At 39.1% G+C, this 19433-nt stretch overlaps 3 protein-coding genes across 6 annotated transcripts; 1 reads left to right on the forward strand and 2 right to left on the reverse strand.

Annotated features, from left to right (window-relative positions):
• Window positions 1–2350: 2350 nt before the first annotated feature.
• Window positions 2351–6570, forward strand: LOC121787307 (calcium-transporting ATPase 2, plasma membrane-type-like). The gene is made up of 5 exons (XM_042185995.1): window positions 2351–2771; window positions 3262–5415; window positions 5514–5685; window positions 5766–6067; window positions 6155–6570. The coding sequence occupies exons 1-5, from the start codon at window positions 2598–2600 to the stop codon at window positions 6401–6403; spliced, it is 3051 nt and encodes a 1016-aa protein (XP_042041929.1). The 5' UTR covers window positions 2351–2597; the 3' UTR covers window positions 6404–6570.
• A 116-nt stretch (window positions 6571–6686) lies between these two features.
• Window positions 6687–8140, reverse strand: LOC121787308 (cyclin-D5-2-like). Of its 4 annotated transcripts, none has more exons than XR_006047334.1 (4): window positions 7869–8140; window positions 7703–7789; window positions 7341–7630; window positions 6687–7024 (listed from the first exon to the last, which is right to left on the reverse strand). XR_006047334.1 is itself a non-coding variant. In XM_042185996.1 (3 exons), exons 1-3 carry the CDS (start codon window positions 8061–8063, stop codon window positions 7409–7411), a joined length of 504 nt encoding a protein of 167 aa, XP_042041930.1. In that variant the 5' UTR covers window positions 8064–8140; the 3' UTR covers window positions 6687–7408. The 4 variants fall into 4 exon arrangements, 2 of the variants coding, with proteins under 2 accessions (XP_042041930.1, XP_042041931.1); XR_006047335.1 differs by having other exon boundaries at window positions 6687–7277; XM_042185996.1 differs by having other exon boundaries at window positions 6687–7630.
• Window positions 8141–10405: 2265 nt separating this feature from the next.
• On the reverse strand, window positions 10406–14932 carry LOC121787174 (formin-like protein 6). Its single transcript, XM_042185832.1, has 4 exons — window positions 13150–14932; window positions 12880–13079; window positions 11601–11842; window positions 10406–11476 (listed from the first exon to the last, which is right to left on the reverse strand). The coding sequence occupies exons 1-4, from the start codon at window positions 14574–14576 to the stop codon at window positions 10688–10690; spliced, it is 2658 nt and encodes an 885-aa protein (XP_042041766.1). The 5' UTR covers window positions 14577–14932; the 3' UTR covers window positions 10406–10687.
• Window positions 14933–19433: the final 4501 nt, after the last annotated feature.

Consider the following 19433-nt stretch of genomic DNA (forward strand, 5'->3'; position numbering starts at 1 on the left):
GGGAATCTTGTTGAGCTCGCCATCGAGCTCGTCCAACGGTTCAGGCCGAGGATGACGGATAACGGACTTCGGCCCTCTCCAGGGAAAACTAGGAGCCGCGGTCCTATCATAGTAGAAGAAGCGGTTTTGCCACTTCGGCCACTTCGTTTTACAAAAGGCCCTAAAGGGCTGTACAGGGATCAAGTAAAACCAAGACCCCTTCCTCTTAAATTGAAAGAATTTAAGGATCGCCTTCAAAGACAAATCCCTTCCTAACTTACGGAGTTCGGCAGCAAAGGCCGACAAGTGCCTCCAAGAGTTCGGAGTCACCTGGCCTAAAGGAAGCTGAAAAAAATCTAGTAAATCTATAAAGGCAGAAGGGAGGGGGAAACGAAGCCCGCATTCTAAGCAGGCCTCGTACACGGTGGCGTAACCCTCCGGCGGGGAGTCAGCCCTATGATCACCGTCAGGTACCACCGCCTTCCCCCCAGGAAAAAAGTATTTTTCGGGTAGGGATATCACAGTATCCTTACTCAAAATACTATGGAAATACTCTACGGTCTTCTCCCCGGACTCTTTCCGGCCAGAAGACCCCTTACCGCCTCTCCTACCGCTACCCGACTCCGAAGAAGAAGAAGAAGAAGACATTTTTCTTACTTTTTGAAGGTGAAGAAAGTCTGAAGAAATTCTTGAAAGCGGAGAGAGAATTTTCGCAAAAAAGAGAGAGTGCAGAAGAAGCAGTCGCAAAAGTGCTTCAATGATGAAGAAATGAGGTATTTATCAGATTCGGCGAATATTTCAAAATCGTCGCACCGTTTCGAATCCCACCTTTTCAGGATTCAACGGCCGGATTTTACTGTCGCATTTAATGCAGTCACGTGCAAGGCACGTCCCCTGACATCAGCCTCCCCCTTGCCTTTATCCAGAATGCCGAAGTGACTCACTTCGCCGAAGTGATTCACTTCGCCCTTCGGGGGGGTAGTGATGGGGTGCGTACTAAACAAGCCCAACAGCAATGACGGCCCATCAGCCCAAAGCCCAAGGAAGAGTATGAGTTCGGCATTACCAAAGCAGTTCGGTCTCAGTATTCGACCGAACAAAGAGTTCGGCCTCAGCCTACAGCTCGGTAAAAGCCAACTAATCAAGCTCTGCTCTCAGGTCGGCATCAAGCTCTACTCTCAGATCGGCAACCAAAGCAGTTCGGTCTCAGTATTCGACCGAACAAGGAGTTAGTGGACCCATACAGGATTTCCACAACTTCCAACACACCCACTACCACGTGGTGTCAACTCAGGCCACGATCGTAGGCCATGACCTACGCTACATCCACGATCTTAGGCCATGACCTCCACGACATCCACAACCATCATTAGTGGTGATGCAAGCCACGATCTTAGTTCAATGTATAAATAGAACTTAGATCAGATAGAAAAAGGTTAAGCTCTCTAGAGATAAAATATCATATAGCAAGTCTGTGTTGTAAGCTGTAATCCCAGATCAAGCAATACAATCTTGCCCTCCCTTCTTCCCGTGGACGTAGATTTACTTCAGTAAATCGAACCACGTAAATTCTTTGTGTCGTAGTCTTTATTCTCTACCAGCATTTACTAACATCAGAAATTCGCGGATTCATCATATATCTAAAAGAAATTGCAAATTTAATATAGATATGAACGACTAGAATTGCTGAATTTCTTGGGTCTTTCCAAAGCGCGGAAGTAGGGTATACCATGAATGATATTCGCATGGGACCAACAAGATGATTGGATATCACATAGCTTGTGGTCCTGTTTGCATATGCGATCCTTTGTCATCGGTTCGTTTAGACATTAATTTAATTCTCGATCCTTCATAGCATGATATACATCAATAGGTGATCGTGGATGTATAGTTAATTATACACACAAGCTCTATGAAGCAATACATTCTTATTTTCCTTTTGAGCTAAATTATTGTTATCTTACGTGAATGTAGGGTGTGTATATCTAAAAGAAATTGCAAATTTAATATAGATATGAACGACTAGAATTGCTGAATTTCTTGGGTCTTTCCAAAGCGCGGAAGTAGGGTATACCTACGTCCAAAAAACGCCCCTAACTTAGGAAAATGTGGCGAATTGTGACTTTATTTTCAGCCCGTGTACGAAACGCGTTAAGACAATTACATCCAATATATAACATGTCATTTTCATTCCTATATTAATCAGAGTGACTTATATTATATGTCAAAGAGAAACAAATTGCCACGTGGCAAAAATGTATAGCGTGGAAGGGAGCATCAGCTCAGCGCAATAGTCGTATTTAAATATCTAAATTGGTTATTAACCATTTACTACAAATATATATGTACACCCCGTTAAACGCGCGCCGCTGTAATTTAATTTACCAACAAAAGAAATGGGTTCATCGTTTTCCACTCACAAAAAAAAAATTCCCTCTTTTTGAGAAAATGCTAGGAAACTTCGTTGCCTGTTGGTGGTTGTTTCCATCGATTTATATTTTTATGAAAATTAAGCAGCAAGTTCCTTTCTTTTGAGTTTTTATTTAAGTAGAAACGCAATGACTTGTTCAGGAAGAAGAAGAAGAAGTATTTAATTTGAAGAAAATAAGAAATTGAAAATGGAGAGTTTACTGTGTGAGAAATGGGAGCTTCAGCCGAAGCATTCGTCGACGGAGGTGCTGCAGCGGTGGCGCGATCTCTGCGGCATCGTCAAGAATCCCAAAAGACGATTCCGATTCACCGCTAACATCGCCAAACGCCGCGAGGCTGCTCAAATGCGCAAAACCAATCAGGTTTCAAATCTACATTTTTTTTATTTTGACAAATAATTTCTTTTAAAATCATGTCTCTGTGTTTTTTTTCTTTTCTCATCTGTTTATATATATCCGTAGTATTAAAAAGAGCTATTGCTCGTTAATATCACGAACTATATTCGAATTTCAGATATCCCAACGACATCAAAACTTAGTTATATTGACCGTGTTAGAGAATTTCCACAATTTACAATTTTGGCGAAATCAAAACATGCATGACCTTTGCCAACTCAAATATAATAGAAAGGAGAGGCGAGAAATTCGACGAAGATGACTAATAAACTTAGGCATTGAACACTCAATTGTAAATGTTTGCGTGGAACTCATCGTTACTTTTCAAGTTCGATGAGTTCACCTAGATTATCCCACGAGCCAATTAATATTCGATTCCAAAGTTAATGTTTAAAATCCGAAATTCAGTCAAAGTTCGTGATATTAACTACCAATAACACTGTCAAACCAATTTCAGGATAAATTGAGGATCGCAGTGCTTGTCTCCAAAGCAGCATTCGAATTCATAAAAGGCGCGAAGATAGGCAACTACACCATTCCCGACGAAGTCGAAGCCGCCGGATTCAAGATCGGCGCCGGAGAGCTAGGCTCCATCGTGGAAGGCCACGACCGCAAGAAGCTCCGCCTCCACGGCGGCGTGGCCGGGCTCGCGGACAAGCTCGCCGCCGACCCCTCGGCCGGGCTCTCCACCGCCGACCTCCCCCGCCGCCAGGCCCTGTACGGCCTCAACAAGTTCCAGGAAAGCCCCCCCCGCAGCTTCCTCCACTTCGTCTGGGAGGCCCTCCACGACATGACCCTCATGATCCTCGCCGCCTGCGCCATCGTCTCCCTCGTCGTCGGCATCGCCACCGAAGGCTGGCCCCGCGGCGCCCACGACGGCCTCGGCATCGCCGCCAGCATTTTGCTCGTCGTGTTCGTCACCGCCTCCAGCGACTACCGCCAGTCGCTGCAGTTTAGAGACTTGGATAAGGAGAAGAAGAAGATTAACGTACACGTCACCAGAAACGGTTACAGGCAGATGATATCAATATACGAGCTTCTCCCTGGAGACATCGTGCATCTCTCAATTGGCGATCAGGTCCCTGCTGATGGCGTTTTCCTCTCCGGATTCTCGGTCTTGATAGACGAGTCGAGCTTGACCGGGGAGAGCGAGCCGGTTGTGGTTAATAGTAAGAATCCTTTTCTGTTGTCGGGGACGAAGGTGCAGGATGGTACTTGTAAGATGATGGTGACCACCGTCGGGATGAGGACGCAGTGGGGGAAGCTGATGGCGACGCTGAGCGAAGGAGGCGACGACGAGACGCCTCTCCAGGTGAAGCTCAATGGAGTTGCAACCATAATTGGGAAGATTGGTCTTGTTTTTGCGGTTGTTACTTTTGCTGTGCTTGTTCAGAAGCTTGTTGCTCGGAAATGGGGAGATGGGACTAGTTTGGTTTGGTCGGGTGATGACGCTCTCGAGCTTCTCGAGTATTTCGCGATAGCTGTCACCATTGTCGTTGTTGCAGTCCCTGAAGGGCTCCCGCTCGCTGTGACGCTTAGCCTTGCATTCGCGATGAAAAAGATGATGAACGATAAGGCGCTCGTTCGCCATCTGGCAGCGTGTGAGACTATGGGATCCGCGACTAGTATCTGTAGTGACAAGACGGGAACTCTCACGACGAACCATATGACTGTGGTAAAGGCCTGCATTTGTATGAATGTGAAGGAGATCACGAAGCCAGAGCACGCCTCTGCTTTGTGCTCTGAGCTCCCGCAGTCTGTGGTGAGGACGCTGGTGCAGTCGATATTCAACAACACGGGCGGGGAGGTGGTGGTGAACAAGGAAGGGAAGCAGGAGATTCTCGGGACTCCAACTGAGGCTGCGATACTCGAGTTTGGGCTGTCGCTCGGGGGGGATTTTCAAGGGGAGAGGCAGGGGTGTAAGATAGTGCAAGTTGAGCCGTTTAATTCGACTAAGAAGAGGATGGGAGTGGTGGTGGCGGTTCCCGGGGGCCTACGAGCTCACACGAAGGGGGCCTCAGAGATCATCCTGTCTTGCTGCAGCAGTGTGCTGAATCAGAAGGGGGAAGTGGTGGATTTGGATAATGCATCTTTCAATCATTTGAAGGAAACTATCGAGCAGTTTGCGAACGAGGCTCTTCGGACTCTATGCCTCGCGTACATGGAGCTCGAGGATGACTTCGACGAGCAGGATTCTATCCCTGCCTCTGGATTCACTCTGATAGGCATTGTGGGGATCAAGGACCCTGTCCGCCCCGGGGTGAGGGAGTCCGTTGCTCTGTGTCGCTCAGCCGGTGTCACTGTCCGGATGGTCACCGGTGACAATATCAACACTGCAAAGGCTATTGCCAGAGAGTGTGGAATTCTTACAGATGATGGGATTGCCATAGAAGGTCCTGACTTTCGCGAGAAGAGTTTGAAGGAATTGCTCCAATTGATCCCCAAGATCCAGGTGATGGCTCGTTCTTCGCCACTGGATAAGCATACGTTGGTCAGGCACTTGAGGACCACGTTCAACGAGGTTGTGGCTGTGACCGGTGATGGGACGAACGATGCTCCCGCACTTCATGAAGCAGACATTGGACTAGCAATGGGCATTGCTGGAACTGAGGTGAACTATTTAACTCCCCTTTCAATGTTAGTACATGAATAAGAACTCCCATTTTGTTTTTTTAACTGAGAAAGTTTCCAATTTGTGATTGGATTTAGGTGGCTAAAGAGAGTGCTGATGTTATAATTTTGGATGATAATTTCTCAACCATTGTCACAGTAGCAAGATGGGGGCGTTCAGTATATGTAAACATACAAAAGTTTGTGCAGTTTCAGCTGACTGTCAACATTGTTGCCCTCATTGTAAACTTCACTTCAGCTTGTTTGACTGGTAACAAAGCATGCCTTATATAGTACAATTTCATTTAATTTATATGCATATATACTGATGCAAAATTGTGACAATTTTAGGGAGTGCACCACTGACTGCTGTCCAGCTGTTATGGGTGAACATGATCATGGACACGCTGGGGGCGCTTGCACTAGCAACGGAGCCTCCCAACGAGGCGCTGATGAAGAAGGCGCCCGTGGGAAGGAGTGGGAACTTCATCAGCAATGTGATGTGGAGGAACATCTTGGGCCAATCAGTCTACCAATTTGTGGTCATATGGTTCCTTCAAGCGTATGGAAAGGCTTATTTCGAAATCGAAAACTACCCCAACTCGGACCTAATCCTCAACACCATCATCTTCAACACATTCGTCTTCTGCCAAGTAAGTTCTGTTCAAGAATGCCAAACAAACTAGCTAATTAAAAATAGATTATTAATCTAATCATGTATATTTACTTGGTTGTTGCAGCTGTTCAACGAGGTGAACTCGAGGGAGATGGAGAAGATAAACGTGCTTCAAGGGATACTCAACAACCATGTATTCGCCTATGTTGTCGGGTCGACGGTCGTGTTCCAGATCATAATTGTGGAGTTCCTTGGGACATTTGCAAACACCACTCCTCTCACAATGGGGCAATGGAAAGCAAGCATATTCATAGGCTTCTTAGGAATGCCCATTGCTGTTATCTTGAAAACACTCATTCCCATGAGTAATTAATCATCAAGACTTTGCAACTAGAAGTAGCATTTTGGTTTTCTTAGCCTCTTGACATGTAATAATTTTGTTTAGCAGCTTAGGAATATATATTTTGTCTTTGTATAGTTCATTTCTGCTGTAAAGTTGGATGATCTATTGGTCAATCAATCTACGATGCCTTTGCACTACCTTTTCAAGGTTTGTTTCTATTACTATTATCTTTCTTTTTTTCACGTGAAATATTATTTAATTACGAATTACTAGTTTATAAGTCATGACCTGTTTATATTCTAGTCCATGTAAGTATAAATCTTAATTTAGTCTAAAACATAGTCGAAGAAGCCAACAAAGGAGTGTTGCATCGGGTTTTTCATTACTAAGATTTTATCTTACTAACTTTTTTTTATTGTTTTACTAATAGAAAAGATGTAGGGAAAATATGTCTTGGAGTAAATTTGGACTAATTAAAATTGATGAATGTAAATTTGCAATTTCATCTATTTCTACACACAAGCATTCAACAATGAAGTAAAGAAAGATAATTGTATGCAATCCCAGCCAAAGGAAAGTACTGCCACAGAGCCAACGGCTATGCCAAGGGACCACCAACGTACTTGGAGAGACGTGTTGATCAAAAGAACACTGACGAAAGCAATGTAGCAGATTCAGATTCAGATTCAGATTCAGTTATGATTAACTTGTGTTAAGTATGAGATTACAGTGTAGTACATAGATTAAGAGCTAGTTCTAGATGGTTATTAGCTATGTTATATATATGTAACATTCTCAGTATTTGAATTCAATGCAGCTACAACATCTTTCCATATTTTCTATTTCCAGCATATGTCTGCTTTTGCTTCCTTCAACATGAATATCAATGTATGTTTTCAAATATCTGCTTAAAAAAACACCAATCAACAAAAAAAAATAAAAAAAAAGTGTTTGTAATTCAACTTACCTTCCATAATTGATAAAACGAGATGGTTGGCTTTTCCGATCAAATCTTGACGATCACTACGTTTCACACTAAATACGGCGGCGAAATAGCTGAAGAAGGTGAAAGGGGTGACCATGTGCCAACGCTACCAACACTTTCAGTTCCACTTTCTTGATCGAATTCAAGTGAAACAAGTAGTTCTTCTCCCCGACGTGCTCTCCCAACGGCATCGCCTCGATCTCCTCTGTTTTCGCAGCCAACGACAGGCACGCTATCGACAGAATCCGGAGCATCACCCTCTGCTCCACATCCTGTCCTTAAAAAAAATCAGCTATTAAGAAAAAACCAAAAAAACATTAAAAAAAAAAGACATGCATACTGACAGAAATCTCATATCTTGCAAGAAAACGGTCGAAGTAGAGAGCTGATAGATACGCGGTGTGCTCTGAGTATTCAAATTCAACCCTTTTCTGCAACAGAGTAAGATTTCAAATTTCGAATTCAATCGTAAAAGAAGAAATCGGTGATCAAGAAATGAGAGAAACGGACTCGAAGAATCCATTTGATGATGTCTTTGCGCTCGGATTCAAACCACCAGGCATCCGTCAAGACGGAATCGGCGTCGGCTTCGGATTCAACGGAGGGCTCGGTTTGCAGTAGCGTTTCGATGTATTGGCGGTCGGAGGCGGAAATAGAGCAGAAGCCGTCGTCTTCTTCACGTGGGGGTGAGCTTCCGGAATCCATTTTTTTTGTGTGTGTTTTAATGTGTCTTGACTTTTGTAGAAATCTGATTCTTGGGAGAAAAATTATGTATATAGTTAGGAAATACTAAACGAATTGTATTTGCATAGTATGGGCTAAAGATATTGAGGATATATAAATATAAACTTTCCAACGCTACATTAAAATGAAGTCATGAAATTTCCAAAGGGCGTCATTCGAATCTTATTATTGGAAACGAAAATTTGAGTTTCTCCTATTATTCAAAATTTTATGTTTAATCAAATATTTGAAATTAATACACAAGGGATGTCTATGCGATTCGAAACTTGTGAGGTAAATTGAATAGACCGATAGATTTAGACGGTTCATGTTAGAAATTTTTGACCAAATAAAATTACAATTTGATTAGTCCGCACCAAATCGACGTACAATTTGAAATTAATACACAAGGGATGTCTATGCGTGGAGCTTGATACGTTGGCCCGGTGGGTTGAACTTAATGTACTATTGTCTATTTTTGTCCTCTTGTTTAACAACTGATTTGACATTTCAATGGTAAATATCTAAATAAAAATAACTTTTAAAAAATCTTTCAATTTATATTTAATGTACTCCCTCCGTCCTGCAGTAGGAGTCATATTTGGTTATGGCACGAGTTTTAAGAAAATGTAAATAAAAGTGAGTTGAATAAGTTAATGGAATATGAGTCTCACTCATATATATTAGATTTATAATAAAATGTGAGTGTAATAAGTTGGTGGACGCTAAGACCTACTTACCATTTATGATAAAAGTAAAATATAACTCTTATTGTGGGACGCACCGAAATGACAAACTATGACTCTTATTGTGGGACAGGGGGAGTATTAGTTTGTCTCATTTTAAAAAATATGCTTTTAAATTTTCAGAATGTATTTATGTTTTACTTTTACTTTTTAAATTTTATATCCAACGTTCAGCTCATGATCCATTCTAAATTAATTTTACCAAATATTATTATTGTTAATAATAATAATTATTATTATTATTATGTTATCTTAATGCCATATTTTTTATACTATAAATAATTATTTATGTTTGAGTTTAAGTTTATAGTAATTTTTTAAAATTAATTCCTTTATATTCTATAAATGTTTTAGATTGATTATATGTTAATTTTATCGTTAGCAACTTAATTAACTCGATAGGTTAATCCAAATCCATAATATTTAAAATTATAAGACCATCTCCAACCATACTCCAAAAATGAGTTTTGGTATAGAAATCTTCTCCAACCATGCACCAAACTCAACCCCATTTTTGGTGTTTTTTTGTGAAACAACACCAAATATGATGCTACGGTAAATTTTGTGAGACAAAAACTAAAAAATTGTGTAAATTTTGAATTTGGTATAAATGGTTGGAGTAAAACTACTTTTTTGTGTGACATATACTTAAAAATAGGTTTGAGTTTTATGTAAATAGTTGGAGATGATATAATTGAAATTTATAAATGATAAAATTTCAATATTATTAGCCCAGACTTAATTAACCTTAAATTAATCTAAAATTCTTAAGCGGGCCCAATTCACAACAACTCTTTATATTTACCAGTTTTATTTCAATGATCCATGTAGCCTTATTAGACCATAATTCTAAAATACTTCAGCATGTTATATATACTCTCTCATTAATTATTAATTGAAATTTTATATATATATATTTTTAGTAATTTCATTAAAATTAATTTTTATGGATATTTATAATTAAATAAATGTCATTTTTCACTAATAATATTTTAATTCATCTATTTTTTATTATTTTTTTACTTTTGTCCACGTCAATGATAATATTTTAATTCATCTATTTTTTATTCATTTTTTACTTTTGTCCACGTCAAAACTTTAAGAAAAATATCAATAACTGTTTTCTCTTTTATTTAGTTCTGTTTTAATTATCTCAGAGATTGATTCACCTTCCGCCGGCGATGATTTGGAGGAGTCTAGTTGGAAGATTACAATGCTACTACTATGACGGAATTTGAAGAAGGTGAAACCTCGAAACTCTGCAACAGTTAGGAGAAGCAGTCCGCGGAAGTTGCCCAAAATTAAGTGAAATGTGTCGATAAAGATAAAAAGGGGTAAAAATGTTTGGGGAAGAATGGGCAAAAAGTAGTGAGAGCCCGATTTGGGTAAGTAATCATAAATGCTGCAGTTGTTGCAATTCTTTTCTCTTCAATCTGCAGTTTAGGCGATTACTCTGTTTTATGCAATGATACATATACATTAATCATCGATTGTGATATTGTTAGGTAGAGTAGGGATGAAATTGGAGTGTAATTGTAAAAATTAAAGTGAAATTTACTTAAATAATCTTGGTATGTATAGATGGAACAAGCACAATATTATTATCAATGGCTACAGCTAAGCACCAAAAAATACAAGCCTCTTTCCTATTGTTCACTACTCTTGGTTGAATCAACATGTGTTTATTTCAGAATCCAAAACCTGCTGTTTACATGTCTCCTTTGTTTGCTACTAAAATCTTCAGTATGTATTCCACTTTGCTGCTGATGCATTTAGAGATGTCTAATTCCAGTGTGAGTATATGACTGTTTGATTCTTGCTATACTTGGTTATATTGATTATCTCTTTACTTGTGCAGTATTACATGCTATCATCGTCGGAGCTTCTATCATTCTGCATGTTGTATCTGCTAAGCACCGGCAATGGCGCAGCCGCTGATATTCTGAATGATCTTCCTGAACACATCGTAGCTTTGTCTTGCATTCTCCCAACATCTTTGCACACATTATCTAGTATCGAGAGAAAATTTCGTATGATCATGAAAATCCTCAAAGGATGAGCTTCTCTTTTCGCATCGTCTCCATGAAAATACTGTGTTACCTCTTTCACCAAGGACAAAGCTTTTCTCTCTTCAGCCTTGACCCTGGAAATTTCATCAGCAGCTTCTTCCAGAAACACTTTCATCGAGTCAACAAACTTGTCTTGCGCAATATTACTCTCGTATTGCTGAACCTGCCTGACTGTCTGAAATCCCTGTTCGAGCTTGGCTACATAGCTGCCCAGAACATCAGAGTCCATCCCTGCTGCATTTTTTACATTGCCAAGCTCTTTGCTTAACCCTGCTACAACCTGCAATCCTTCCTTTTTGAAATCTTCTTCATTGAATTTTAGATTGCTTTTTTGCAGCTGACTTTCACTTCTTGTATTGGTGCCCGTTCCTTCTGATCTGATAACCTCTTGGACAACGAAGTGAAGTAAGGTTGTCTTACCATCTTTTCCTTTTATGTCCACTAGTTTCAGCAAAGTGTCCAATTTGAAAGCTTTTGCATCACCACGGTTAGTACCACCGTTCATGTGATTTCCTGCCCTTAGAACAGCTTCAAGCAGTTTAAGAAATAGGCGACTATTCTTCAGCTCTTCACTGGCTTCCTGCTTGCATAAAAAACCATATATAAGACCATTTATGTGGCTGACAAGTAACTGAGGTGAGCAGGTGCACAAATACATGCAGCTCATGTTTTAGCAGCTAGTTAAACAGATTAATGGGTAATACCTCTAGGGTTTGAAAAGACTTCCTCAAATACTTTACTTCCATATTGAAGTTTGCTTTAAAAAGCAGTGCCTCCACTCTTTTGAAGGCAAATGGAATATCAAGTATTGCCTTGAGGAATCGCTCCGCTGTGCCTAGTTTAGAGATCTCACCATTATATTCTCTAAGTTTTATCTCTTCTTCCTTGCTTGGTGCCATCTTCACCAAAGTCTCAAAAAGCTCTGGACCTAGTCCTTCTTGATTTCCTGTGGCACCAGAACAGATGTTTTTCCATTTTATGGCAAACTATTTTCAAATTTCTGTCATATATGATAATTATGGTTTTATATAGAAATAGAATATGCATTTCATGAATTTTACAAGCAAATTGATTCTGGTCTTATTGAATAAATATATATGTATGATAGGCATATGAAAGTTTATAAGAAAACACAATTTATTATTGAATACAGTGCCGCAGAATTAGAACAATTTGTGCACTCAGCAACACTCCAATCCCTTCTCATGGACCTTGTGATGAAGTTTTTCTGCATCAAGTGCTTATCATCTTCACTTATCTCAATATGCTGCTATTCTAACTACTCCCTCCGTCCACAAAATAATGTCCACATTTACCTTTTCCAATTTTAGTAAATGGACCCCACTTTCCACTAACTCACTACACTAACATTCTATTATAAAACCAATATATAAAGTGGGACCTAAATTCTACTAACTTTTTAACCCATTTTCCTTCACATTTCTTAGCACTGAGTCAAAGTAGGACTTTAAATCGTGGAAGGAGGGAGTATCATATTATGTTACTGCATCTTGGTAGTTCAACTTTTTTATAATAAGTTAGCATGTGGGTTTTCAAATGTGGGCATATAGTTTTATTGAAATTCACTCTGATAGCTCGTGGCTGTGGGACCCTGCCAATTGCCTCTTAACAAGAAATTGATCACACAGTCTTATCCCTGATTGGCCCTCAAACCTTGATAGTTGCTTCATATAGTTTTTACAAATGACTCGCTTGGAGATATATCCTACAGTTAATGAGGTAATAGTTTCTTTTGCAGACACCAAAAACTTTAGTCTTCTGTCTGAATGGACTTCAAATTTTAAAATGTTATGTACATATCTAGTCATCTTTGTACTTTTCTGGTTATAGTCTATTTTTACCAAGTTCAAATTCATGTTTTCCTTAGTTACATGTATAGGACATCAAGTTAACAGCTAGCTAGCTACTAACTTGTTTTTATTCCTGTGCTATAGAAACTGGAATAGGGGAAAGGGTACATACCATCTAAAAGTGCTTCAGAGACTTCATCTCTTGTCACATTCAAAGCGCGGAGAAGAATAGCAATATTCTGGGACTTCTTGGAATCTAGTATTCTGTTCTCCTGCTCAAAAGATGGGAGGACGAACTTCCTAGGTGCTTGTCTTGGTACTGGAGTCGCAGAATTACATCCAAATAACGACTCCATGGCACCCTCGTTCAACCTGTGGGCACACAAAAGAAATATCATAGAACCACTCTTAGTTCCTATACGAAAGGTTTTAGTTTACTTACTGAAATGAAGTTGACTTTAAATGGTCCCAAACAGTGTCTCTGTCTGTAGTGGCCCGTACTTTGTCCCAATGCAATTGCTTCATCTTGGTTCTTGATTCCTTGCTCTCAGCATCAAACTTTTCTGGTGAACAGACACCTTTGTTAACTTCTTTGATATGCCTTGTCTTCTCTGACAATGGGCTTGCTTTCGGGCTAGGACTTTTAGAGCTTGACCTTCTTGTTTGCTTGAAAATAGGTGAAGAATTATATGTCTTCGCCGCCGCATGATTTCTTGTCATTGCTGTTGGCAAGGGAGGTGGAGGCGGTGGGTGTGGAATTGTAATTTTTGATGCCTTCTGCTCATGATTGGCCACTGATCGATACTGTTGTATGACCGGCGATGGAGGTGATGCTGAAAATTTGGTCCTGCTAGGAGAAAGTGGCAGTGGCTTGCATGGCTGCAATGGTCCCAAGGAAGTTGTTGGTTGTGGTGGTGAAGGCAGCAATGATTGTTTAATAGATGGTGCAATCGCTGGCCTTGTATCTGGAGAAGACACTGAAAATCGAGATTTTGGTGGAGTCCTCTTGGAATGAGGCAGAGGTTTAGAAGCAAGATTATCTGGTCTAGCTTGGCTGACTGGGCTGGTTTTGTTGCTCACATTGTAGTGTTGCGAACTTGGGGACTCGTGACTTGGAGACATCTCTCGTGGGGCGTCAAAACTGGTATCATGGCCCTCATCATCTGATGATGACATTGGTGGTGGTGAACTCATTCTTGGAGGCGGTGGCGCCTTCGTCAATGGTGGCATTGGCTGAAGGTTGGGACTGGGTCTACAATGATTGAATCTTTTACCAGAGTTGAGATTGTGGTACGGTGAGCCACTGGCAATATTGGCTTCATTTACCAAACTGGTGGTGGTGGATGGCTCTGTTGTCTCAAGGCAGAGGAATGCAGGTGGTGGCACTCTTGATTCTTCGTCAATCCTCTGTAGATTTTCACCAACAAGCTCCTGGGACTCTTCGTTGTGGTGCTCTCGGCGGTTCTTACAGAGAAAGAATGCCAAAACTAACATCATTCCCACCGTTACAAGTGTTGATGCTGTTATGATCACCAGTTTCTTGATTGGGTTGGGTGGTGGAGGAGCCTTGGCGGCTGGACTGGCCACTGATGTGCCGATGTCTGGAAAGGGCGGGGGTTGATAGCCCTGATCAAATGCTGGAACTTCATTTGAGAACGGCTGGCCTTCATCTGGAATGTCTGGCATGGGAGGCGGAGGAGGAAGCAGCGGTGTTGAGTCCACCGGAAACAGTGGTTGGTGCAGAATTCTCCTGCTGTTGTGCTGGCATGTACACTCCGGGCAGCTTGATTGTGCTCCATCGATTACTTGGACCCTGAATGACGCGACGAGTGATACGATGAGGAACATTCTCCAGATATGATCTCTCATCTTTTGCTTCTTTTTTGGTTTACTCCATTTCTCAGTTTCGGTCCTACATGTGAATGTGTGTGTGTGAGAGAGAGAAAGAGAGAGAGTTCTGAGGAGAAAGATGAAGTGATGTTATGAGGTAGTAGCAATGAGCTTAGAAATAGCCTTCCAATATCATGATTTATTCTGTAACTATTTGCATTTCTCTCTCTCTCTCATACACATCCACACAAACAATGACAAGGGTAACCTTTCTCATCACTCCAGTAAAGAATCTAATTATGCAAGTACATAAAGTTTCTGTAGCATTTGCAAATTAGTTTTAGAATCATCTATTGTAATGAAGATTTAAGTACAAACTTATGCAGATGCTCTGTTTTATTGCTTCAATTTATTCTCTTTGGTATCACTGTCACGCTTTGAACGAAACAAGCAACACTGGCAATTAGATACACACATTTAAAAAAGATCCTTCACATGTGGCTTTTTTCTAGCTAAATTTATTTGGGAAAGTGATTTGGCAAGGAAAGAATAATTGTGTTGCTTGCTCACATGAATATCATAACTATGATAGTAATATGGATGCATTGTTAGGTGTACTAGTTTATTAATCTTTTGTTCTGATTTATTTATCGATTATGAAAATTAATTAGGGTGGATGGATGTCCAATTGAATGCAACAGGGTGAGCCTAATTTGTCTTCTACCCGATCAAGCACATTGATATGTGGAGTAATTATAAATCAAATCAAATGGTCTCATATTAGGTGACAAATAGTAGAATAAAATTGAACAAAATAATTATTAAATCATTTTAAACTAAGTAAAGGGGCACTAATTTATTGTAGTAGGGTATAATCGCAACTCAAATTGTTTTAAGATTCATACAAATTTGTACTATATTGTTAAACAAAAAAATTAGATATAAAATTAAATAGTAATTGCGTACGATTAAACATAAATATGCATACGAGATTTACTGCTCCAAACTTTATTCTCTTTATTTATTTATTTTTATATAAAAAGACAATGCATGTCGTTGGATCAAACGTACATAAACATATGTTGGTGTTGCTTTACAGTATTGGTAACTATAATGGGAACTAATAGAAATAAAGTTAAGATTTTGCTTCTTGTAATAGAAAGTTGAAAATTCCATGTTCATTTCCCACGTCAAGCATCATCCCATGTAATAATGCCTTTGCTTCAATTTTATGGCTTCGCACAACCTTATGGATTAGTGGTGCCTTTTATTTATATCATAGCTATTCATATCAATAAAATTTAAAAAATATAAATGGAAAAAGGGGTTTCATCACTTCCGTGAGTATGGAGTAGACATGCTCACGGTTCGTAAACCGCCGGTTCCGGTTTTGAGAAATGTGAAACCGGAACCAAACCGTGAGGCTATTTCACGGTTCCGGTTTCGGTTCGAAAACCGGTGGTTCCGGTTTCGGTTCCGAACCACCGGTTTTCCAGCGGTTTTTATGGTTTTTGGGCATCTCTAGTATGGAGTAATAAGAAAGCAGCAATTTATTTCTAAAAAATAAAAGCTAATCAGTTTCGGATTATGATATTCCTAATTTTACAAAATATTCGTCGTAGTAATTTCTTCTTCTACTCTTTTATCTTGGTGGGCCTGTTTGTATTTCTTCTTTGATGAAATTTGAACTAAAGGCTGCACTTTGGGTTCCTATTAATATGATTTCGGCCTTCAAAGTATTTTGGAGCAACAATTTAATTTGTTTTGAGCCCATATAAGAAATTGTTTGTCACCAATTTGCATATTTTTTGCTCTTGTTTATTTGATTTGCCTTCGTCGCTCTTTGCATGAACTTAGACCCTTTTTCTACATACTTAGCAACTAAATTGCATATATTATCTATTTAAACACAGTAATCGATCAGTAACTCGGCTGATCAAATTGGTAAAATAGAAGAGATATAAAAAGACTAATCATCAATTAATAAGTACTATAATTTATAAACTTTTATAATTTAAAAAAAAAAAACTGACTTGAGAGACTCGTTCCATGAGAGGATAAAATAGGAGGAAAATAAAACATATACTAGTATTTAATTGAATACTCGACGTGGATTCTACGTTCTATTTGTCAGTGCCTGATTTCAATTAAAATAATATTTAATCATATTCCTCTGAGAGCTGAAATACAAGATAAGGTATATTATGAAATTAATTAATTAATCATAAACCTCGTTGGATACTTCACTTGCTATTAACTAATCGTTAATTCATATGCTAACTTTTGGCTCTTTCAGCTATTAATGTTATAAATATATTCAGAACTACAGAAATCAAATTACACAAAAACACAATTATTCAATTTGTGTTCACAATTTCTACGCCTATGGCAATCAAATTATACCTACTTTTATTTCTTGCATTTTTCACATTTTCGAAAGCAGATTTAGCCCTTCTTAAACTCAAACCCAAAGAGATCCAAATGACAGTCTACTTCCAAGATTATTCGGGCGGGCCCAATGCCACCGTGGTCGAGATCACGGGCCCGTCACACGGGCTGCTTAGCTTCACAAAATTCGGAGCCATTTTCTGCACCGACGATCCAATAACAAAAGGATTCGAGGAAAGCTCAGCCCAGATTGCTCGGGCCCAAGGTATATACGTGACGTCAGCCCTCGATGGGTCCAACACCCACGTCCTTATATCAATTGTTTTTATCAATGACGAGTATAAAGGTAGCACACTAGAAATACAAGGTACCAGTGCCCAGTTCGAGCGGGTGAGGGAGGTGGCAGTGGTGGGAGGCACCGGAAAATTTCGATTGGCTCGTGGTTACGCGACTTTCGAGACTCTTTCATATGACCACGCAAGTCACTATGCCCTCATCCAATGCAATCTTACCGTGCTACACTTCTAGACATACTTGCCAATGAAAATTTTCTTTTAAAGTGCAATTTTTGTCTCGTATTTCAATATCATCAATAACAACATTGTCTATCAAAATGAATAAAATTTGAAGCTCAAATTCAATTGTTTTGGTTGTACGTACTTAAAATTTTCTTTTCAATTATGTTGGTTTGTAACTTAATGAGATTGTCGATGCTCTTAACTATGATCGGTATTGTTGGAAAATGTCAACAGATGACAAAATAATAGCAACAGAAATGTGAATACAGTAGTAACGGTTGATGCTATGTTGACATTTTTTGTTGCTATTATTTTGTCATTTGTTGACATTTTCTAACAGTTCATATCAGAGTTTAGAGTTTGTACAATACATATAGTTTGCATTTTATCACTACCCTTATTGCATGTTCATTTTACTTATCTTCTTTGTTGCAATTTCTACTCCAATTATTTTTAACTTAGCTAGAATTGATTTTATTTATTTAAATGCCTAAAGCTTATATTAATACTGTCTCCGTTCCATGTTAATTGAGTAATTTTTCTATTTTGGGAAGATCTAATATAATTTAGTCATTTCTATTTTCGGCAAGAAGTAATCATCTCTCTTGCTTATTTTCTCTTACTTTATCCATTATCCACTTAACGCACTATTCTTAAACTTCGTGCTGAAAAGAAATGTCTGATAAACTCGTAGTTTAGCAAGTGTTTTGGATGTTTGAAAGTGCACTTTTTAATGTTTTGTAGCACACTACTAGAGTTTTCATCCATTATCCCCTATTTTAGTGTTTTGATGAGTTTGTCGAGTTTTTGTAGTCATAACAGGTGGAAGCGGACGAAAACGGCACAAAAAATCCCATACCGGGCGTTTTACTGGAGCACCCCGGGCATTTCCTGTTGGGGTTTGGTGCCCCTTGCACAGCGGAAGACTTGTACATAACAAATAAATCAAATAAGGATATATTTGACCGATTATGCGATTAATCAATTCACATGTTAAACATATAATTGCATGCTAGGGCGCAAGTAATTCATGCTTAAAGAAAGTAAATTCTAGAACATGAATTCTACGGTTTAGAGTTACCGATTTGATTCTCCAAAGAATCGTCGATTGCTTGAACCTTCTCCACGTGATGATCTTCAATACTAGACCACGGAACTTCTGACTGGTTCCCGAACTGTATCTCGATATCAGGGTGGGCCGATCTTATCAAAATACTAGGACTCGAATAAAGAAGACAGAAAATTCCTCACGGAGGAGGAGCTGAAAATCTCAAGGATGAGAGCTGAAAATTTCGACTCCCTCTAGAGAGAGAGGAGGGAACGAAATTTCATGTAGAGAAAATAATAATCTTTATGTCTCATTTATTCTCATATTTATATTAAGTTACATATTGGGTTCAGAATCTATGGAAGGTTTTGGATATGACATCCCCCAATTAGCATTTTACTAATTAAATTGAACCCACAATTTAATACAAGCTTACATTGGAATATTACGAGCAACCACTACAGAAGTAATATTGCACTGCCCATCCAAATCTGAAATTATAAGTAATCCGGGCTTCCATTTTGTTTGTTGTTTATTTCTCGCGTTTAAGATAGAAATGTCAATTAATTAATTAGTGTATGCTATAGGCTTAATTAATTAACACCTTTTATTTCAAAGAGTGGACTTAGCAAGAAACACTTATTTATTATTTATGGAATAGTTAAATTCCAACTGGCCAGTTTCCGAATAATAAAACATTGTCTCGAGCTCCTCTTGGGGACATTATCAAACCAAACTCACCAGACGCGCGATTCAACATAATAGCAAACCTAGCACCGCTAGATATTTATTACAACTACCCAATATATCAGGATTATTGGGTTGCGAAAAACTCGCACCATTGATAAGTCAAAGTAATGCATAATCAATAATGTATGCTCAATGCTAACATAAGTTGATTAATAAATAGTTGTTTATCAAGACCTAGTATTCCAGTAGATA

The sequence above is a fragment of the Salvia splendens genome, chromosome 22 (genome assembly GCF_004379255.2).
Source record: "Salvia splendens isolate huo1 chromosome 22, SspV2, whole genome shotgun sequence".
Lineage (NCBI taxonomy): Eukaryota > Viridiplantae > Streptophyta > Magnoliopsida > Lamiales > Lamiaceae > Salvia > Salvia splendens.